Genomic DNA, 23684 nt, shown 5'->3' on the forward strand with positions numbered 1-23684 from the left:
TGCTTAAGCAGGTTAGGAGGGAATACCTCATTTGACTTCTGCTGTTTTCTTCATTTTATTGCATAAAAATATTGTACCTGTTTTCAACAAACTTTAGGGCACTTTGAGAAATTTGTGTTATCAACATTCAATGTATAGTAGGCATTAAACCTATTTCTTGGGTGGTCATGCCACGCAGTTACTGCCAGAACTGGGAGTAATTTTGGGTGCTACTGATACAACAGCATCTTTTTCTTCCCCACTTCTTGTTTTCCTCTTACATTCCCCTCATCTGATCATATGCACACCCATCTGATCACATCAAATCTCTCTACTTGCCTTGGCAGCTTTGTCGTGTTTCATCTCTTCACCTCTTCATGCTCTTGCTGTTTCACCTCCTCTGCTCACATGACTCTTCCTCCTCCCAGCTTGAGCTCATATCTGTTTCTTCTATTTTAAACACCCAAACATACAAAACTCCCTTTAGTCACTCATATCTCTCCAGCTACAGCTATTTGCCTTTCAACTGTGAGCATCCTGAAGGCTCAGATGAACTTGTTACATGGAGTTTCTCTCTCCACTGTAGACCTTTTAAACCCTCTTCCAAGGTTTTTAGTCTTGTCTTCTTTGCCAGGTGCAGCAATGAGAGAGCATCATCTTCACAGTCTGTAATACTACAACACAATTACATTTCACTTCCAAAATCTTGTCCTTCTTTTGGTTTATGTTACTCTGTCCTTAGTGGTTCTTCTCTTAACTTCTTAAGTGATTCTTTGCTGTTTTCTTCAAAGGATCTGCTTCACTTCTCTCCCAGTTTAGTGGAAAGCTTTTAAAGACTCTGTTCTCAATTACTGTCTCATTCTCCTATTACTCCTGTGTAGTATCAGCTGCAAAAGTAGTTGCAGTTACCACATCTTTGTTCTTGTTTCACAGATCTATTTTGATACATATGGCACCGTTTCTTTTACTTCTTGCTCTTACATGACCTTGATAAACACAAGTTTGCTCAGCGATTGACCGATGATTTTGTTGCTGTAAAACCTACCACTCACTCCAGATGGAGGGGGAGTGGAGGAAGGGTTTCTTATTCCTTTTCAGCGCATGAGGAAGAACCTAAACAAACAGCAGAATAGACAGAGGTCTTTTAGGAGAGAGCAAGTTTCATTTCCTGATACAGACTAGGAGAAAAAAAAGCACCTGACTTTGATGATGTAGAGACTATGATAAGTTACTGGGTGTAAAAGAAAGTGATTCAGGGATAGCTGAGGAACAGGGAAGAGTTTTTGCAGGCAATTGAGAGGAAGAGGCTGAGGGGACAGAGCAGACAGGGGAAGAAATTAAATACTTCTAATAAATAAACATTGCAATGAAGTTGAAAGTGGGCAATAAAGAAATTTACTAAATGTTACAAGGACATGGCAAGACCAATTTTAAAGACCAGATGTATCTGATATTTGTTTTGTTCATTACAATGGATACTATCACCATTTATCACACTATAGCATCTAGTCACAGTTCTAAAACATTACAGTATCTTGGGAAGGTGGGTTAATTGTGCTCACATCTATCTTTTCTTGGACCTGTGCAAGTGTACAGATGTTGCTTATTCTTCTTAATCTGTGTGTTGATGTATCCGACTCATATCATCACATGATCATTACTTACCTCTAACAATTCTTTAAAATAACATTGACCTCTAACAATGTTAAAATAACATTGCAGGATTAAATACAAAAGAGACTAGATTTTGTAGCTACCAGAACATCAGAGAACATTGTAATAGGTGAAACAAATGGAGTATTTGAGAAGATGTATTTGTACTTCAAGCATTGTATGAAATCAATGTTATTGGCATGAGGAATTCTGTTGGTCCAGACTCAAAAACATTTTCTCTTATGTTTTTAGGGGGATTGTACACCCTGGTCCATTCTGTCTCATAAATGATTCAGTAACAAAAAGATTAATTGATTCTGAAAGATCCAATATTGTTTAGGATCAGGAAGAGACATAACTTGCCCCTCTGCTCAGCCCTGGTGAGGCTTTATCCTGATTAGTGTCCAGTTTTGGGTTCCTCTGTACAAGAGAGACGTAGAGCTCCTGGAGCAGGTCCAGCAGAGGCTACAAGGGTGAGAAGGAACTGGAGCATCTCTTACAAGGAAAGGCTGAGGGAGCTGCGTCTGTTCAGCCTTGAGAAGAGATGACAGAGAGGGGACCTTACCAATGTACAAGGAAGAACTTCTTTATTGTATGGGTGACCAAGCACTGCAACAGATTGCCCAGAGGGGTTGTGGAGTCTCTTTCACTGCAGTTATCCAAGAACCATCTGGATGCAATCCTATGCCCTCTGCTCTGGGATGACCCTGCTTGAGCAGGAAGGTTGGACCAGATGAGGCATTGAAGTCCCTTCCAATCTTACCCACTCTATGATTCTGTGATAATTTGCAGTTCAGAACAAATCAAAAATATATTGACCATTTGCCTTACAATACTACATCTTTAAAGGCTGCTCTTTAGTAAACTGTGAAATAACACTGGTGTTATCAGGTGGTTCCTTCTATAAACCACCTTTTTAAAATGTGCAGCACAGTGCCTGTCTACCTGTATCTCCTTCTGTAGAACTGCCCTTTATGTCTCTGACACCAGGATAGTTCTCTATGACTTGCACAGATGTAAAATAATTCTTTGGTTCTCTGTGGCATAGCAGGAAGGAAGTGCAGAGAGCTTCCCAGTAGATGGGTCCTCTACCTTTCCTCCCATGGTGGGCATCAGTTAGATTGTAGAAAGCTACAGGCCTTTGGGCTCACGTAAAGTCTTGTATTTCTCATCCTCTTTTTCTGTTCTTTTCTTCACCTTCTAAATAAAAGCCTGTTACTGAGCTTTTTTCTTTTTTTTTTTTTTAATTGTCTTAAAGCAAAAGCTTTTCTGGAATTCTAATTAAGGCAATAGAGAGTAAAAAATGCTGCTCTAGAATACTAGTTTAAAGTCATCTTTTATGTTACTTAGAAATTCTAGTTTATGTTGAATTTGTTGTGAATTCACTGTTCTTTGCAGCACTTCTTTGTGATGCAAAAAATATGCATTGTCTGATCTGTGTTAAATTAGTTTCCATGGAAGTCAATTAATGCCCTTAATTCCTTCTAAATTAGTAAATAATTGAAAGAATTAAGCCCAAATCCTGACTTGGGCTTATTCTCTAAAAACTTGCATGAGAATTTACATTGCTTGTCTGTGCATGTGTTTAGAGCACACAAAAGGCCCAGTTGCCAGGCCATTGTAGCTGGGATTGATGGGATTGGGAATAGCTGGCCTGGCATTAATTCTGCTTTATTTGCAGAATTCATGCGGAACCCCTGTGTGGATGCTGGGCTGATCCCTCCCTTGGTGCAGCTTTTAAACTGCAAAGACCAGGAAGTTTTGCTTCAAACAGGACGTGCCCTGGGCAATATATGCTACGATAGCCGTGAGTGTTGAAATCTGCTGTATTTTGTACTTGCTCTTGTGGAAGGGAGGGGAGTGTTTTGATGTTCTGTATCCTTTGTGCTGCGGGGTCATTTTCCTCTTTTCTTGGTTATTATTTACCCCACGATTCTTCTGATTGGATGAGAAAATTGAACATCGCACCTTCATAATGCTTTTGTGACAGAAAGATTAAAACATGTTTTCAATACTGTAATACAACTGGATATAAAATAGAAAGGTTTTCTGATCCTGGGTTTGGTTTTTTGTTTTTTCAAACATAATGAACTAGGTTTTTAAGAAGCAGATGCTACATATGCAGAGACACTGAACAGTTAATTTTTCCTCAGACCGAATGTGTTGAAATGGAACAGAGTCAGAATGGAACACTCATATTCTAGTCTCAAATCTGTGCAGAGTCAAATCTCTGCAGAGCTGCATATGTGGCTGAAATGATGCCTGAGTTATGTTGCTGATTCTCAAAATTCTTATGTGGCCAATCAGTTGCTCCAGGATTACATGTTTGTATTTTTGGTAGTCAAGGGGGGTGGGGGAACATTGGTTAGGCTTTTTAGCTTTTTATGGGCACAATAAATTTTTACGATGAGAAGCAATTGAGATTTGAAATGCAAGTGTGACTGCATGTGCTGATTACATGCATGGGTGTGTCATCTGCAAAACCAAACCAGCGGTTGCATTGTTTTGAAAATGCAGCCTCATTATCCCTTACTTCAAAATTTTGAAAAAAGCCTGTGCACAATAAATATGGTGCAGAAGCAGAGACGCCAGGAACATGTTGCACATGAAGGAATTATGGATGTCTGCAGATGGGAAGTGAGATGAAATTGTAAAATCATTTTGTTATCCTGAGAGTTAGTGACTTAATTTATATGGTGAGAATTTTTCTGCATACGATGTTTACCAAAAGTTCTGCTGTATGAATACTGGCTGTAACCTTTCTCCTTGCTATGTTTTTCATCTGAGTTTGAAAATTTACATTTTATGTTGTTTTAAATTACCTTGCCTTTGACCTCAGGGAGGTTAATCATATATTGGCATTTCCAGTTACAGACAACTACTGCTTGAGGATGTTAATGTATATAATTCTTTCATTTAGGGTTTTCTTTAAGGTGACCAATCAAGTGAACAGCTGCTTCCCAATGGAAACTTCACAAAGAAGCTGTTAAGCTTCCTATAACATAATTTATTTATTCTATTCTGTTTCAGGATTATGTATGAAATCAAGGTCACTCTCAGGTGCACTGGTTTATTTCATATAAGTAAAATCTATGTAACTGTTCATGTCATTATTGTTCATCCCACATTTTTTCATGAAATACAATAAGGGCACCTAGAAATGGATTTGTAGTGTGAGGTTTTGTGGACTGCTATTGGCTTTTGAATTGCAGAATTTATCCTATACAGAAAACTGTATTACTCACCTTGTGTTGTCCTTCTGTGGAGCAAAGCTAGCACTGATAAAATCTACAGTAGGCAGTGATGTGTTCTGTGTGCCATGTGTTGTCATGCTCCTGTGGGAGGACAGTCACTACCTTCCCTGTGTATGTGAATAAAATTAATGAGTAAAGTGTAATAAAATGTGACAAAAATCAAGGTTAGCATATTGGATTTCAGTGGAGGAGACTATTTACAGTGCTTAGTTATCACATCCATCCTATCTGACATTTGCTGTTAACTTAATGTGTAATTATTAAATAGTTATGCACTCTATCCTAAATTCTTCTTTAGGACAAATACTTTCAGTATACCTATTACTAGAAAATGTAATATATCTCATTTTCTTACTTTTGGTTTTCCCTAAGAAGGAGATATAAAGTATAAAAAAGACAAGATGTGGAAGATGGTAGTTCTAATTAAAAATGCAACATATTGATAGTAATTTTTTTCAATTGAGACAAAAGCATCTGTTACCCTTCTGGTAATTGTGATTTGTAGAAGAATTTGAAATACATCAGAAACTAGATTTTTCCAGTTACATGAACTTTTTTTTTTCAGTGCTGCTGGCCATGTTACTATAACATGCAGCAATGAGGAATGTCTCTAAGTCCTAAATCAATGTTAAGCTGAGCCTATGCAATAAAGTCCATATTGGATGGCTCATAGCAGTATTTCTTAATATTGAAAGCCCAGTTGTCCTGTATTTCATCCCAGCAAGCATGCATCACCTTGTTTAGTGACAGCTTGTGCCAGAGTGAATCAGGTCTCTATTTCTGAGAGAAGTTGGCGTGGTGCAGGATTAAAGTTGTGGGACAAACAGCTCCTTCTGCAGGGAAAGCCACTTAAAACTGGCCTTGAAGAGGACAAGGATTGCCTGAATTGTTTTTCCAAAGGAAAATGGCAGTAGTTCCTCAATGTTCACAGATACCAGAGTTGCTGCATGAAGGCAAGACTATTTCCTAATTTCAGGAGTGGCTACTCCTGGAACACAGCTACTGTGGAAAGGTAATTCATGACTAAGTCCCAGTGCTGAGAGAGATTTAGTACCTTCTATGAGTTAAAGGGGAATTACACCTGGCCAAAGACCTCACTGAAAAGATTCATTTCCTCACAGAAAACATGATATGAAAATTTGTTGACTTACTGATAGATTTTCTTGTCTATTATGTTTGGGGTAGACCTGTTATTGTCTTGGTCCTCACATGTGTTAGCCCTCAAAACCCTACTTAATTACCTACTTGAACATGGAAGAAAATATAGAGAATTGAATGCATTACATAAGCAGTTAAAGAGGAAAAAAATAGGTCAGACTTTTACCAAGCAGCCTTGAGAGCATCCCTTTTAAAGTATTTGTTTTGAAGAAATCTATGTAGTGTGAATCTCTGAACATCAAAAATACAAGCAAATATAATTGCAAAGCAGGATAGAAGGAAGCTTTGTTAGTACTGATGAGGTTCTGGTCTTCCAGCCTTCCTCATGTGTGCAGAGATACAAGAAACAATTGAGGCAGATAAAAAGATTTTAAGTCAGAAATAATGAATTGCAGACTGTCACAAGCAACTGTATGCAGATTGTCCAGTGCAGCCCTACAGTTTAAGAACAGATACATTACTTCATGTTCCTGTACAGCCTGTAATTGTTCTACACACTTTCTCTAGTAAATGCCACATACACCTCAGCCCTCAAATTTTCATCAAAGGAGAAAGTACAAAGTAAAGAAATGGAGACATGATCTCTCCTCCCTCCTGCTTTCTCCCGTATTATATCTACAGCCTGTACCAAGTACAGCTGCTTGTATTTCCAAATTCCCAGACAACAGAATCCTTGGCCTCATTCATGGGCAGAATTTTATCAGACCTATATTATTAGGTGCAAAGCTCCTAGCCCATTCTTTCCTTTTAATTATCAGTTATGTGGTTTTGCTTATAAGCAAAGCTCAATTCTTAGGAATTGTCCAGTCAGAGCATAACACCTATCCTAGCTGCCTCACCACTCTTTATCCATGAGTCAAACTATAGGTACCTTTCTAGTGTCTGTCTCTCCATCCCCTCCTGTCGTTCCTCCTGTTGCTGTTTCTTTAGGAAGTTTGCCCTTTAAGGTATATTACAGAGGTACAGATGTTACAAATAAGGGATACCTCCCAAACTCTTCTAAGTTCTCCCTGCACCTTGGCTCCACATGCAATGTAAAGATCTCATCTCCATCTTTTGAAAAGGTTATGTTCAATATGGTTCTTGCTGCAAAAAGCAACGTGTTAGGTCAGTGCAGCATGGCTAATTCTGCTCTAGATAAAGCCTAAGAATTATTTGCTACCATCAGCTCTGGCCACTGGGGTATTAAGTTAAAGCAAAGCATTATCCAAATTGCACTTTGTGATCACGTAATGAACACCGGTGATTAGTACACTCTTCAGCTCTCTCTGGTGGCTTTTTTCACAGTAGGCTGGGAAGAGTCTGGTGACTGGTCTCATGTGGCTGATCAAGTGCAAGGGGGACAGGGAAACTGAGACTACAGTTTTCAACTTGGGCCTACTTTCTTGCAAGACCAACAACAAGACAATGTGGGAGAAAGACAAAACCTGTTTGTAGCCAGGTCTCTCTCCTACTCTGACATCCACCACACCAGTGCAGTTTGTCTAGGTGAAAGATCAGACCAATCAAAAAAATTTTATCAAGAATTTTAGTGGATGATGATGCTGTATTAAATTAGTAGTATTTTCGTAGCAAATAATAGCCTCCCAATATTTTTTATCATGAAGTTTGCAATGCACATACTATCCTAATCTCAGTTATGTTTGGACAGGTAACTTGTTAAGTACTTCAGTTCTGAAGTGATTGACAAACTATTTTTCTGTTTTTATATAGCACTGTGCACATGATAGAGACTGCCATACTTATACTATAAAATGATAATCTGAGAGGAAGTGAAAGGCTGGTATATTTAGAGCCTGATTCAGAAGCCATACAAACTAGAGGGAGGCATTCTGATTGACTTCAGTTACAATTAGATCAGGCTCTTACCCATTAGAAAATATTTCCTTCTTGCTGTTTAGAGCATTCACATATTCTGAAAGCTAGCAAAGGGAATTAAGCTCTCCATATATCTTGTAGTGGAAATGAAAAATTTCCCATTCTGCCCTTCCATAATATACATATTAATGGTAGTGTTTAGAGACCTTGTGTAATCCAGAAGTTACTTTTTGAACCACAGCCTTGTTTCTTCATGAAACCGCCAGCTTGGGTACATGCTCTTAGCAACCATACTTGGTATGTAAGCATCTTACAGAGTTGGAAAGAAGCTAAAAATGCCAGCTCGTTCTATATCTCCTCTGACAGCTGCTTATCTACCTTTCTCAGCAGGAGATTTATTGGGTCCTTTTCTCATTTCCCAAGCTGTATATTTCTTTGTTATCTTTGCAGTCTTACTTGTATTGATGGCAAGCCTCCTAGCTGAATTTCAGCTACGTGGCCTTTCACATAAAACCAGATCCCTCTTCATCTCAGCCTCAACTCCAGAACATGAACATTTTATCACATCTTGTTAAAAAGATCTTATATGTGCTATAAATTCCGTAACCTCAGCTGCCTATTTTATAAGAATGTACAGATATCTTGTGGGGATCTAGTACAAAAGGCTAAGTACAAAAATAAGAAACAGCTCAATTGTACAGTTGTGTTCTCTCAGGAGATACAATTCATTTCAGGTCTACAGGAGAAAATCAGACACTTTAAAATAAAACATACTGGAAAGAAGTCAAATTCAGTTTTCTTCAAAAGATGGCATAACCTTTTTCATTACCGTATGGAAAACCAGCAGAATTCTAGAACACAACTGATGTAGATAATGGTACACTACTGGCTAATCATTTTTATGAAGGTCACCCTGATTCATGCAGCTAGGCAACATCTTAGCACAATTTTTCACTTATCATTGTACTAAATCCTACCAAATGCATATGCCACCTACTAAGATGTTTCCCAAGAAATACCAAGATATCAAGACCAGAGTCCTTAAATTGTTGCTTGAAAACTGAGTGTTTTGCTTGCAGAGAATTCAAATTCAAGGTTTTGACTGTACAGTAATAGTGCTTTACCTTTAGATGCCTCAGTCTTAAAAAAACAAGGCATTTTTACTTTAGAGGTCCTTGATAGTGCAGGTTTTTGTCCAAGGCTCTGCACACAAGTGTTGCATCAGCTAAAAACTAGAGTGTATGTATGCCAACATATACTTCCTCAGTAATACTAAGTTCTTACTTGCAGTTAATCATGAATGTTCTTAGGAAGCTGTTAAACAATATTATTCTAACTTCTTATTTTACAGCTGGCCTAAATGGAATCAGAACGATGAGGAAATCTTTCTAGACCATCAGAAAAAAGACATTTAAGAGGTGATGAGTTCTCAGACTAGGCTCCTCCTAGGCTTCATGACTTTGGACAAATAGCACTGACCCCAAACCTAGGACTTGCCTCAGCTGTTTGTAGATCCCAGGTCCACTTATTGCTTTTTCAATTCTTGGAATAATTGCCTTTCTTTTTCTAGCAAGGAAAGAAAAGTACCCTGGTAGAATCCACACATATGCTTTATGGTGGATTCTTTTGATTTTGTTTTACTTTTTCTTTCTTGGAAAAGAAGGAAAGCCTTTCTTGGGCTTCTCCCAACCTATTCCAAATACCCATGGGTTTCACACTTTCTGGGATTGCTCCTCTGGCTGCTTTGGTGGAGACCCACAGCTCATTTGGGCTCCTTTCAGTAGCAGCCGGCAGCACACTCCTGTTCTGCACCAGACTGTGACCATGCCCTGCTCACTTCACACCCTTCCTCTTGGAGAGTCTGAAGCTGAGAGACAACATTGCACTGCAGGCCTGGGAGTAGGAATTCTAAATTAATTGTGGTGTGTGGGTCTATTCTGTTAATAGCAAGATTCTATAAATGCCTGTTTTCCAGTGTAGAGAAACTGCCTGCTGTTTTACTGTGTAATTGGGTTCCATGATTTATTTTGTGCTGTATGAAATACTAAGCTGGCTTCAGGTCTGACTTACACTCTCATAAACCTAGAATAATTTGTTTGACTGCAATAGAATTACTAAGGAGTTTCATAGAGTTATAAAATCAACTGAAGAGTCTGCTGTAAGCATATTGTATATGAGAAGGCAGGCAAAGCTACATTCAACTTTGAGGACCTATACCTTTAGTATATCTACATGGAACATTCTCTTCTTCTCTAAGTTGACTTTAATTTCAAACAGAATTCAGTAGCAGTAATTACTACATTTTAATTACATGCTGAAGTATCTTCAGAATCCAGAACAAATTACTTGCCAATACTGAGTCTAGTAGTGTTGTATGGCTTGTTGCTGCTAAAAACATTTCTGCTGCTATATTAGAATATCAGATCCACTAGTTGCATTTGACTGGAAGTAAACTATTGTAGTCTTGAGCAGTAAATTCATCACTGTTCTTTTGTCTGAAATGAGAAACACATTATTTTTCTTGTATTAATATGGCATAAGAGGAATATGACTAATAAGCAAATATTATTGAAATTAAATTCTGAAATTAAATTGAATCCAGCTTGCATTTGACTGCTACCTCAACAGAGCATTAGGGAGATTTCAATACCTGCACACTTACCTTTCCCTTTAAATGTTCTGCCAAGCTCCTGACTCCGTAGACAAAAGAACTCATGAAAGAGATTAGGGCTTGAGAGCATTGATATCCTGTGGTTCACACATTGAACATATCAAAGAGGCTACCAAAAATATCCCTAGATCTCTGTTTGGATACATTCAAAATTTGTATTTGTTTGTTAGTACAAACAAGTTGCATAAGAGGGCCAATACACTGCTGCATCAGTTGTCATCAGCCAAAAAAATTGCTGGCAACAGTTTTATCCAAAAATATCAACTCTGCCTGTTTTCAGTCCTTGAAGGGGCGGTATTAAAAGATAATGTTCTCCTAGTTTACTGTTTACATATTTACTATTTTAGCAATTATTCTAAAATAATAACTTATCAAACAGTACCTTCAATGCTTACCCTTAGGGCTAAGGATAGCTGCCAGCATTTTAAGATGAACTGACTACAGGACAATTCTGTTATCTGAAGCAAGCATAACTAATTCAAGATTGTTTTTTTCTTTATAAAGCAAAACACTTAAGACCACATTGATTAATTTTAACTAGTAAGCAAATAAAACAAAACTGTACTTCTGGTAATCAGCATTATAATTCCTAAAGGAATTAATAAAGGAAAGGGAAGTTTCAGTGCAATACAGAGCAATCCCAAAAATTATCTTTCAAATTATTAAAACATGAATCTCAAAATACAGTATTGCTGTATAATGTCCCTTGGAGACATTATTGCACAGAAGACATGGAAAAAGCAGCAAACACCAGTAATGCAGTATAATCACATAAAGCTTCCTTTCCTTGAAAAATAAAATAAATGAAATGCTTCTGTGTGCTGTGTAACAGGGTTATGGTCTGTAGTCATGCAGTCAGAGACCTGACAGGAGCAGTGACCAAAAAGCATACACAAACCAGACTAAGGATAAAAAGTAGAGTCAAGTGTTAAAACTGAATGGCAGCATTGTGTGGAAAGTTTTAATCTTACAGTGTTCAGGCAGGGAAAGAAAAGGTAAAGTCCCAGTTTATATAAGTGGCATTATTTTTCTAGTGTCCACATAGATAATGTCATTTACACTAGCTCAGGGTTTGCCATTACTTTTTGAATATTTTCTTTATTTTCCTCATGTGACCAGGATTTTTTTTTCCTTTGGAGTTATATTCCTGCAGTTTTTTCCTTACACATGTTCGTAATACTCTGTCACATCATAATTTCCTTGCAGCAGCCAGTTTGCTATCACAGACCATTATGGGTTCTGGTGAAAGAATAAGCAGCAGGAGCAAATGAGTGCCTCACCTCAAAGTCTTGCACAGAGGACCTAATTAAAAAACAGGGGAAAGTAGAAATAGAACATGTAGAAAGAGCAGTCCCTCCCACCCCCCAATTTGGGCTAATGTAGATTAGTTTGTCTTTTTTTAATTAAGAAAAGCAAGGAAAAGTTATCTGTAAAGCACTGTCCAATCTAAGCAATATTTTGGTAAAAAAATGCAGGAATGTAGCCAAAAGCAGTAACGATGAAGTAATCAAAGTAAAATGGCAGTATGTCACTTAAAGAATTTGATCATTACACAAGTAAAAAGAATTTTTTAAAAATTATATAAATACTATATTTTTCCCATGTCACCCAAATTTGCTGTCTTGGCAATTTGGTTTATGCAAATCAGGGACCTTGATCATGCCAATGATCCTTTCCCTCCCTGATTTGCACCATTAATACCAATGCAACTATTTAAACCAATAAACTTGTGCAGAATATGAATTGGGGAAAGGATAATTCAGGTATCCAGTTGCAAGACAAAACTAGAACATTTCAAAGTATAACTCTTAAAGCCCAAAAGCTTATTTTTAAGAAATGCCATCAAATTATTTTCTAGCTGATCATCTGAGAAATGGGTGTAGTTTTTAAGCCTAAATATTTTCTGATATCTCTTTCTATTTTTTCCTGACTTAGGTTTTTTTTTCCTGTTAACATTTTGTGACTTAATGATTTGGTTTAGGGCTTGGTGAATTAGGGAAAAAAACTCAAGGGAAAGTGATGCAAACGGCTTGGGAAAAACAAATTGAAACTGCTCTAAGTGCTACATTGGAAAGATTTAACAATCCTGTACATTAAAAAAAGTTTGGTTGTTGACTTTGGGCACAGTTGAGCAACAGAAAGATTTGACTAGACTATTCATAGAGGGAATGTCAACAGTTACAGTAATTTGATAATCCACTTAAACCCCTTTTTTTGCATAAAACTCCTTTGAGCAACTCAGGATAGAAAAAGAGATTGTACTAATTCTGAGAGACAGTTGTGTTGAATTGGGCTAGAGAACATTGTGAAGTAATAACTCACTCTGTAAAAAATCTTAATGTATATTTTACAGGGAAAAGAATCTGTGTGGTTTCTTAAGCATCTTTAGACTGTTTTACATGTACTTAAAAAAAGCTACAGAGCAGCATTGCCCTTTGAGCTGCAGAGAAGCATTTTAAGCAGAAATGTGAATGCTGTCATTAAACTGTTCAATCACTGATCTCTTAGGAACAGCAAATGTTTATTTAAAAAGGTCACAGGAAAAAAAAATCAACATAGCTTCTGGGAGGCTTGGAAGCACATTAAATGTGGGAGTTCATAGAGCTGCTGAACTGCAAGGTAATAGTTGGATTGAGAACAAGATGCAGCAACATGCTGTGGGCTTGTTTTGACTGTAAATGATCTGGAGTTTGATGAGTATTCTTGTGTGCAAAATCTGTTCCTTAGCGACAGAGAAGTAGTGAGAAGTGAGTTGGTGAAATGCACACGAAGCATTCTGAGTCAGGACTACACTTTCTGCTTGGGGATGCAGTGGAGTGTCACAGCAGTGCTGGCAGTGGGTAGGCAGGACCTTCAGGGTTTTCCTCCAACATCTGGCACAAGATTCTTTGTGGCCCTGCACTAATGAGCTGAGTTAATCCTCTTGGGCAAAGAAGGCAGCACCAGGAGATCCTAATTATAGCACTCACCCAGGTCTGTTCTTCACTCAGCTGCCTGGGGCAGAGAAGCAGCCATGCAGGGTGAGCTCCAGCATGGGAAAGAGGGAGAGCAACAGACTCATTCTGGCATCTCCTTTACAAGTCTGCCAGCATATGCAGTCTTGTCAAAGGCTGGCTCTTACAGCCTGCCACCTTCTGAGGTTCATTTGTACCTAACTTTTTGTGTATACCATAAGGCCAGACATTTCCTGGAGTGAGATTTCTTTCTGAATCTTCCTGCTTTAATTTTGCTGTCTGTACAGCGGAAGCTGGTGATCTGTTTACTTAACAAAAACATGTGGATAGAGTTTTGTCATGTATTTGAAATGAGAGACTATGCAGCAGTTTTTAACAAACCAGAGATGTTTGAATTTAAATGATACATGACTTAGATTTTTTGTAAAATATTATCACACAGTAATTTTCAGTAGTGCTCTGCCAAATTCTGCCCAGGTAAGGAACTTGGCTTGTAACTAATTTTTTTGGTGTTTTAACACTTGTTTCCAAACACTCACCAAACTCTACCTGTCTATTATACTTTGCTTACATATTTTACATGTAGTTCATCAACATCAAGACACAGAGTCGAGCTTGACATGTGATTCTTACCTGAATTTATCATCTTTGTTTGTTGATTTAAGTTGCATGATAGTAATTTGAGGACCACGTTCAGTCCATCTGATCCAGAACCAGTGATTTGGTTTCATTTTGCATACCTGTTTTGATTCACAGAACGGATGAGTTAAATACAAAATTATGTATTTACATAAATTTTCTAGTAAAAAATACCAGAAGAGGATAAATAAAGCAGAGTGCTTGAATATGGCAACCCAAATTACTTTTTCTTCTCTGCTGATTCAGTACATGTAAGCACTGAGTCTAAACACCTGACTATATTGTTTCACTGTATTTTGATGTAGGACTTCTTTTGTTTCAGCATTAGAGCTGTGTTTGTTATGGCATCAAGGATCTGAGAAATTTCTTTTCTGTTTGTCCTTTTTGAAATAGTTGTTCCTTGACACAGAGTCCTACCTTGAATTTTGTTCTCTCCTAGTGTTTAATAGATTATAATTTCTCCTTTTTCAAAATGAAATAGACATGCCAGCCACAAAACACAGTTTTTTGACATCCTGATCCTGTCCAAGGTGGAAACAGTCATGGCAGCGAATTTATTCTGCAAAATTCTTACTTCTTTGCTAGTAATTTAAGACCTGCCAAGAATTACCCTTCCTTCAGCTCCATTCAGCAAATTTTCTGAAGTCCCTATATGCAATACTTAGAATTCTGGTTTTTATATTTAGTATAAGGGGTATATAAAGTTCATGAATGGTATTAACAAGAACTGGAAGATTTAGAAGTTTCTTTTTGCAGAGCTGTGGAACACTTTACAGTGGAAGATCATATTATAAATGTGTACAGCCTTGGGTTTCATGCTGAATATGTTGCAGAATGCTGAAAACTTGGTAGCTTGACCTGCACATATGATGGGGAGAGAGAGGAGGGATAGTAGAGTGGTGAATAACAAGGAGAAGAGGAGATTTGCTTTGGGGCCATGAAGAAATTGAGGAGAGGGCATTTTATTTTTTTTATATTGCAAAACTTTAGAGAGTCCCTCCTCCTCCCCCCCCCCAAGGTTTTGTTTTCATCCAGATTTTCCAGCTGATTCTAGTGGTAGCTCACATGCAAATCTCTCCTTTTGGAAGCCCTGGAATTTAGATTATTGACTGTTGTCTATTGCTTATTGCTTTCTGCTGGGGAAGGAAGCAGTATTGATGATTACTGTAATAGAAGGCCTATTTTCCCTTTATTCCTACACTGTTGTGTCAAATCTGATTTGTTATACAGGAAGAGTTCCATACAAAGATTATGATGTGTTATTTACAACCCTTCAGAACATTGTAGTCTTTTATAGATGCAAAGTACTTTTTTCTTTTAGCCATACAAAAAGTATCTGATAGTGGTATTAAATTTTAACTACACAAGTGCAGAGAATATGCTATGTGGCAGACTTAGTGCAGAAGGTTGCCACTGGGAACTAGCACCTCTGTCTGCTTTGTCCATTTTATTCCCCTTTTTGTTTTTAAGTAATCCAAGCAGTTTATTTTCTGTATTTCAATTTCTTGATCTGTGTAACAGCAAGAGTAATTTACCTGTATATGGACTAAGCTGTGTCAAGTGCTCAGAAACTCCCTCTGGCAAAATTCAGTGCATCTTTAGACTATTATTTATCAGCTCCACCAGCTCTGCTTCAAACACTGGACTTCTCTACAAAGGTATTAGTGCCAGGTGGTTAATCCTTTTTGTTGTAGGTGTTTTAACTTTCCTAGCTCTGTTGCACTAAAAATTGGTCCTCAGGCATCTCTCTAGATGAATTTCACAGCACTGGAGGAATGACTTCACTCTGTTTAAAAGCTTCATTTTGTATGATTACTGTTACGTTCGGGATTCGATGGTGGGGATTGGTTTCATTTTTTTTTAATGTAACTCTTTGTTTTACAGATGAGGGCAGGAACGCAGTTGACCATGCAGGTGGTGCACATATTGTAGTGGACCATTTAAGGTCACTGTGCAGTAAAACAGATCCAGCCAGTGAGAAGCTCTTGACTGTCTTTTGTGGCATGCTGATGAACTATAGCAATGAGAATGGTAAACAACACCGAAAGTTTGCTTTATGTCTACCAGGAAAACAACCCCAACAAAAAAAGATAAAAAGTTAAAATCATCTGTAGGTTTATATTGTGGATGCCTAACACTAAGTTATTCTGAAGAGATCAGGGACCTAATTCACATATGCAATTTTCCGTTTCAGTAAAATTATGTTCTCAAAAATACTAGATATATTTCTGACACAATTCTATATAACATAAATTGTGTGAAGTTTTAAGATCAGCGTCTGGAATTTACTTCTTTGACTGAAAGCAAAGCATAAAGGTGCTTCACACAGATTTACAGGAGCTAATTAGAAGGCTACATTAAATCCACTGTCAAATAATATCAACATCATAAGACTAATTTGTTGTAGATGTTCAGTGTTGTTAATTATTTAAGGGTATGTATACCAAACAGTTCTCCTTGTGAAATGTAAGTAAAACCATATGTTGCATTGTTCTAAGATAAATGGGAAATCATTTATAGGTATGTTCAACACTGTTTCATGTCTACAATTAAAAGTTTATGTTAATTATCCTATTAAGTGGAGATGTTTAGGGACTGGGACAAAAACATGAGAGTATATTAAATGAGAAACCCTTGACCATTGAGAGTAACACAATAGCATTCTACATTAGTTGTACAAACTAGTACCTAGCTTGCTTCTGCAGACAAGTGTTTTCATGTGCCAAAATATATTTACAACATTCATACATTTTCAATTTTTCAAAATGCGAAGAAAATTGGAATACATTAGGAAGGCTACAGAGAGGCTGTTGTCCTGACTTGCAATGGCACAGATTACAAATACAGTTAATAGTTATATTGTTTTACATTTCCTAAATTGCAGTGTTTCATCTTAGGAAGAAGTATCTTCTTTATTAGTTACTCACCATTTCCTGAAAGATAGCACTTGCTGTAACTCACTTTCCAATCCTACGTCCCCAAAACTTTTCTACTTTTCCGGATGGTCCATAGGCTTTATTGTATACATTTTTAATCTGCTTTATCATCTCTCCTAGCGTAGTTTCCATGTGTGTTTTCTGTGCCATCTCTCTGGAGATCTCAGCTCTTTGCGTTATTCATCCAGCTCCAAATATAACTGTTGTATGTGTCTCATCTTTTTCGCTTGTTCTTACATTGGGCTTTTTCCTCTTTTTTTTTTTTTTTTTGTATTACCTAAGAATTCTTGTTTACAGTACTTCTTCCATCTTCTCTAAATAGCAACTTTCTAGTTCCTTCATTTCATATAGTTTCCAGGATCTGTTTTGCTTGACTACTTTGCATGAGTATCACATTTATTATATTTCATCGTGTTAACTCAGTACTTTTCTTTGTTACAATATTTGGAGCAAATATATATTCTCACTTCTAAGCTACCAGAATGCTTTGTATTAATTAAGACTAATGAGCATACAGTAGACTTGGTAGTTCAAGACAGATGAATCCAAAAGCAATGTGTAGAGATACTGTTATCAGTTTTGCTTCAGTGACCAAGCTCCCAGCAGATCTTCTCTAGGAAAACTAATTATGAGATAAATCTCCCAAACAAGCAGCCTCTGAACAGCTTAACTGTTAGGAACATTAAATAAATGACTCATTCCATCTAGTAAGAGAGCTTATTCTGATGCAATCAATAAAGCAGTTGTGTGGTTCAGTGACAGCCAGGAGGATTCACTAGCTGCTCTCCTCTCTGCTAAAGGATATCTTTCATCTCACACTATTCACAGGAGCCACTGAAGCAGTGTCAGAAGTGAGAAATGCAGGAGTATTCCAAGCTCTTCAATCAGGGTGCTCACCAGCCCTGTGTTCTACCATCAGGGAGGAGTGCTGGGAGTTTACCAAACCTCCACCTCACCCCACACACTTGGTTGTCTCCATGAGGAAGGGTCCCTTTTGTAGGAACCCAGCTCATGTTTGGCCCAGCATTCATGGGTAGATTGCATAAGATTTGTGTCCTCTAGATTTGTGTCCTTCAGCACCTTCATAAAATGTGACATCCTGATGTTAAATCATACAACTGCTGAGCCTTTCTTATTCTCACAATTGTGAATTTACAACCATTAAATTAAACCCCAAATAATATGACAAATCAATTATTAAAAAAAAAAAAAGAAAGTGATTTAGAGGACTGAATTTTTGGAAGAAAATTTAGTGACCATACCTGTAGCATGTGAATGGAGAAATGGGTAGTTGACCTGTCTTGCCAGTTTGAAGAGTCATGAGTACAATTGGACCGTAATTGTGAGCTGGTCTAAAAATATCACCTGTGGGCCACTGTGATAGGACAACAGTCAGTGTCAACTGTGGAGCCTAGGTCAACTATACACTTCCATGCATTGCAGCAGCAGGTGAATAATATTCTGACTAAATGCAGTTCTTTGCTGACCTATTAAACATCAAAACTGAGATTGTCCTGACAGTTAATTATACTCACAACTTAGTGAATACAATTTTTTGGATTTATTGCAAAGGTTTGATCCCAGCTACTTACAAAGAAGATAAAACACTGCATTGGTTTTGCTGAAGGGTGAGCAGTAAGGGATTGCAGCCTAGAGTCACAGATTTCTTTGTCCGTAGTTATGGAAACCAATTGGACAAAAATAAAAGAAAAAATATTAGGTAAGGAGGAAGTGTTTCAGCCTTTGAAATAGCACTTCTACATTCTCTTTTCATGTTTCTATAATATTTTCCAGCTTGGCATGCTGTGTTAAAAAGTTACAGGTGGGGACTTGGAAGATTTCTTTAACTGCTCTTAATGACTCGCACTCTTTTACTTTGTACTAGCTATCCAGATAAGAACCATTACAGCACAGTTGGTTCTTAGTTGCATCTAATTATCTGTGAACACCCTAATATTTTCTAATCATCAGCATTTTATGAGCAAAAGAGTATATAAATTGTCTTAGTTGATTCCAAACAGTTTGTCATTCTCAGTCAGCTAATTGCCCTCTTTTTCCAATAGCTACTACTTCATTAGTAGTAACTATCAACTGCCTTAATTTTTTAAACATGAGAGACTCAGTCTGGAGTACTTTAAGGGATTTATCATACATGAGTTTTACAAAAAAAGGCAAGTAAGGAGCAGCTACAAGTAAGACTTCCTTTTCCTAAACAGAGCAAATTATTGGAGCATTCTTGTATCTCATCCTGATTCTGGACACTCGGCTTGCAATTGTAACTCCAATCATAGAAGTGTTGTCTAAGCTTTAAAAATAGGATTCCTTTTACAAGGATCTTGTGTCATCTGCTTGTGTTCAGGAATTATTTTTGCTTACTGTCTCTCAATTCTTTCTTTGCTTCCTTGGTATCTTATAATTTCAATAGTGACTACGATTGTTAAGACAACAAACTCAAACTTTGGCATTTCTTGCAGTTCTTTTAAGCTTAAAAAAAAAGAGTGTTGATATTTAATTGCACTGCTAGAAATTAGAGGGGTTTTTTTCTGATGGAAAACATCCCTTTGCCTTCAGCCCAGGTTATCTCAACCCTCTTGTCATAATTTTATTTTACTACCCAAATTTAATCAGACACAAATAGCTCATCCCTGCTCTCAGTTATTAGCTTCTGTGTAGCCATTAATCTGCTTGAGAGCAAGAAGCAAAGCAGGCTTGGATAAAGAGGGGAAAACTAATAACTAATCTAATAAAACTAACAATCATATGCAAACACTCATGTAAAAAGTGTTAGAAATATGAATGGTTTTTCTGCAGATCCCATAATCCTGTGAGGCAAGACTATTTGCAAGTAAATAGGATCAGTCCATAAGGTAACAAGTTGTCTCTCAAGATCTCTAAAACAAACCAGGAAGGCTTTTTAAAGAAATGCAGAAATTATGGAAGAACTAGGCCAATTGGCTTATTAGATAGTCAAATTGGAGATCAGGAGTTAACTGGATACAGTATGCACGTGTGAAAGTATACGTACATTTATATATGTGAGCGTATATATGTAGATAAAAATAATTACCTTTATAGATTGCTGCCTCATTTCATTTCATAGCAAACTTCAGTCTCTCGAGATTGTCTTTCCTTCAGCACCTTCGTAAAATGTGACATCCTGATGTTAAATCATACAACTGCTGAGCCTTTCTTATTCTCACAAAACTCTTAGCAACTGGAGTGAATGTTGGTGTCTGATGTGCACGGTTGACCATCTGCAGAAGCTATGTAAATATATTAGAAATGAAAGGGAGATTTATGGCACCATTGTTATGGTCTGACAGCAATATTTCAGTAATGCTTCCTTCTAAGACTTACCTTTGCTAATTTTCATGCTTGTCATTTTGTTTCATTTACATCACAGCTAGAGATGCCTACCATGTTCGAGACCTAAATATACTGAATTGCAAAGTAACTAAAGTATGCAAAAGCAGCTAAAAAGTATATTCCTTACCACACTGAGATAATCAGTACAGTCACTTTTATGTTCTGTCATGATTTAACATAGCTGTGGGGATTGCAAGCAGGTTTCTCTAGGGTATGAAATTATTGCCATCAATTTGTACAAAACTAGTTTTCCTTCAGTATTATAATCACAGTTATTGTTGGGACACAAATGACGAGTTGTTTTCTGAAATTCTTTTCAAAATCATGAATTAGCCTAAATCAGCATTTTTAACTAAAATGCCCCCAGTAAAGTTCTCAATTTGGGATATTCTCCTCAGATCTTACTCTTTGGAGTTTCCATGTGTGTCACCGAAGGACATGGAGCCATTGAAATTCAAGTTTTAGGTAGGTAATTCTTTGTGCTGGCGCATGTATTGATTGCCTTTTATCTACCTGTATATGCATCTGTACAGCATCACTGTCAGTGCTTTTCACCCCAAAAGAACACACAGACATAGTGCAGCACATGATAGCAGTGTAAACTGTGGTTTTAAGTCATATATTCAGGAGAGGCTTTCAGTTTTTCATGCCTCCTGCTCTCTGTGCATAAAGTTCTGCTTAGGAGTGGACAGGAGTGCTGTTTCATCCTGAAACACAACGTTGCCTGGCGTCACGGCTCACTTTAGTCCTGTGTCAGGCAACTGATTGTAGGATGGATGCATGTTTCCCCAGAAGGGTTTCCTGCTCTAGTAGGGCATTTACACTTCCTTCAGTGAAAGGCCAAGATTCACAGTTAGTCCAAGTTACCCAGGCTGAGGTTTTCCTAGGGCAGAGAGAGAACTGCTGGCAGTTCCTCCAGCTGAGACTGAACCACTTAGATCTTTTTAATTTATCTGAACTGAAAAGTGCTGTAGGTCTCCATACCAGTGAGATGCCTGATACTTTTCTCTTAAAATGCTTAATAGACTTTGCTAGAGAAAGAGCCTCCTCTTGGTGATAATGACAAATGTAAATGTCAGGTCCAGAATTTGTATGGCAAGCCCAGGCTTAAGTATAAACATAGCAAATAGCTGCTGGCAGCCTTTTGTTTTCAAAGGTCTTGCTTCCTGTGCAGCTTTGTGACTCACAGGGTTGCCCTGTCTTTGTCAAAGGAGAAAATTTATAAGTTTTAAATTAACACTTACTGCTGTTAAGGCAATGTTTACCTTATTGTCAATTCTTGTAATGCCATTCTTATCACTGTAGATATTTCCTGTACTCAGGTGCCATCCTTCTACTCTGGGGAAATCAGACTGGTATGGAGTCTGGTATAATAATTGACTTTTGACCCAATACAATTGTTCTTTCTTAGGATATGGGTTTTTTTCTTTTTTTTTTTTAGTTTGGAAATTCTAGAGGTCCTTTAGTCAGTGCTCTCTTGAACAATGATATATCTTTCTATCTGACTCTTAAGATTCCTATGTCCTTTCAAAGATTATGTGGTTTCCCTCATGCTTTTTATATATTTTGTATTAAGGAAGAGACAGCAGAACTAAAAGCTTGCTCAAAATGGAGAGTTTATGCTTCTGATATTGGAATTAAGTCCATAGAGATTGTCTCTTTATCCATTACATCTGGATACAGAGATTTTTAGAGTGACTAAAGGTATAGTCTAGTAACAAAACAATTTCTTTCCAAATCATTTTCTATGGCATTTGTGGTTTGTGTCTTTGTTCTCCCACTCTCCATGACGACCAGTTTTCCTTCAGAATTTTTAAGTGTTTACAGAGGACAATCACAAACCAAGGACAAAAACAGATTATTTACCAGTAACTTGAGTTCTCCCACACAACAATTTTCTCTGTAGAACCATTCCATCTCCCTCTCTCCCCAGGTTTCCTATTGAAAGACAGATTTTTCCAGTCAGTTTGGAATGAAGTAGGAGGGTGTAGTAGTGACTCACACATCTGCCAGAGGTAAAATGGCATTCAATGCATGCGCTAGTACAATTTGTACTTACCTGAAATTTGACAACTTCAACAGCTCTTTGGTGTCTGACATGGTGTTCTCACAAATTTCACTAAAGACCACGAATCTGTGGAAGAGGTAATCCCATCCCCCAAAAAAGGAAATTCAGTTACTGGTAAGTAATACAGTTTTATAAAGATGTCAAGCCATAAGGATTCCTGCTCATCCCCAATAACCTATAATAACCATGCCATTTACTTACTTGGGATACCAAATTCATAATTATTATCAAAGTATTTTTATACTGAATACAAATGAGGTAAACATTCTGGAATCTTTCATAATTTTCATTATATGAAAATTTCAAGGAGTTTTTCAAGAATATGAGATGATTCTAAATTTGCTAAACTTCAGATGTCATATGCTTTTATCTCCCTATAAAAATCTGCAATTTCTTATGGCTCTGATGCCACTGATATAAGAACTCCAACTGATTTCAGTTGCCTAGAATGAATTCCTTAACAAGAAAACAATACTAAAAAAACCCAACAACCAAACAAATGAAAAAACAAACGAACAAACAACAAAAAAAACCCACCCCAGAACTCACCAGTAGGGCTTGATCAAAAGCTAAATTAAGTAATACAATTCTCTTGATGTCACTGGGCTTTGGATCCATGTCTTTTGAGTCTGTAACATTTAAACATAGTTGAAGTGCTTTAGAAACAAAGGAAAAAGAGATGCTTAGGAAAATTACTAAACAACATCTGGTGTGTTTATGTCTGCTTCATTCTATTCAACTGTGAAACAATGTTTTTCTTCTTTGCTATGTTATAGGTAAAATGTGTAAGAGGAAATACTGTTATAAATAATCTTTTAAACCAATCATGTTTCTGCCTAACCATCAGAGCATCTTTCTATTTGCAGACACCTAGGAGCAATACTTTTCTTACTTGTAAATACTATAAACTTTCATCCTATGCAAGAAATTATCAGAATGGCTTCTAAGGACTTTTCTTAAACCTTCCATTTTTTGTCTTTATTAAACTTTCTTTTTTCTCAAGCTCTTCATAATCTACATTGTGACTTCCTGTGTTTATGAAACTTTTCATGTTTATTTCAGTGCCAGTTTATATTCATTCTAATTTTAATTTTCCAGTTTTGATCTTTAATTTTAGAAAGAGTATATAGAAAAAGCTCTTAGATAAACCACTGTTTCATTGACCTAGTTCAGATCAATTTCAGTCAG

The 23684-nt window shown here is 37.1% G+C and overlaps 1 protein-coding gene and 1 long non-coding RNA gene across 8 annotated transcripts in view; one reads left to right on the plus strand and one right to left on the minus strand.

The window, feature by feature from the left end:
* RAP1GDS1 (Rap1 GTPase-GDP dissociation stimulator 1) overlaps positions 1 to 23684 on the plus strand; it is a 90684-nt gene that overhangs the window by 48783 nt on the left and 18217 nt on the right. For 5 of the 6 annotated variants that reach the window (XM_018926824.3, XM_018926825.3, XM_050974061.1 and 2 more), the window contains 2 exons: positions 3314 to 3439; positions 16011 to 16157. In XM_018926824.3, coding sequence (XP_018782369.2) covers positions 3314 to 3439; positions 16011 to 16157 — 273 coding nt within the window. The remainder of the gene's footprint in view (positions 1 to 3313; positions 3440 to 16010; positions 16158 to 23684) is intronic. The other variant, XM_018926826.3, reaches the window with a different exon arrangement.
* LOC127059572 (uncharacterized) lies at positions 30 to 22607 on the minus strand. Of its 2 annotated transcripts, XR_007777521.1 has the most exons (4): positions 22295 to 22607; positions 18325 to 20325; positions 4878 to 14227; positions 30 to 1092 (listed from the first exon to the last, which is right to left on the minus strand). It is a non-coding gene; the product is annotated as an uncharacterized LOC127059572 (long non-coding RNA). The 2 variants fall into 2 exon arrangements; XR_007777520.1 differs by lacking the exon at positions 30 to 1092 and having other exon boundaries at positions 3446 to 14227.

The sequence above is a fragment of the Serinus canaria genome, chromosome 4 (genome assembly GCF_022539315.1).
Source record: "Serinus canaria isolate serCan28SL12 chromosome 4, serCan2020, whole genome shotgun sequence".
Lineage (NCBI taxonomy): Eukaryota > Metazoa > Chordata > Aves > Passeriformes > Fringillidae > Serinus > Serinus canaria.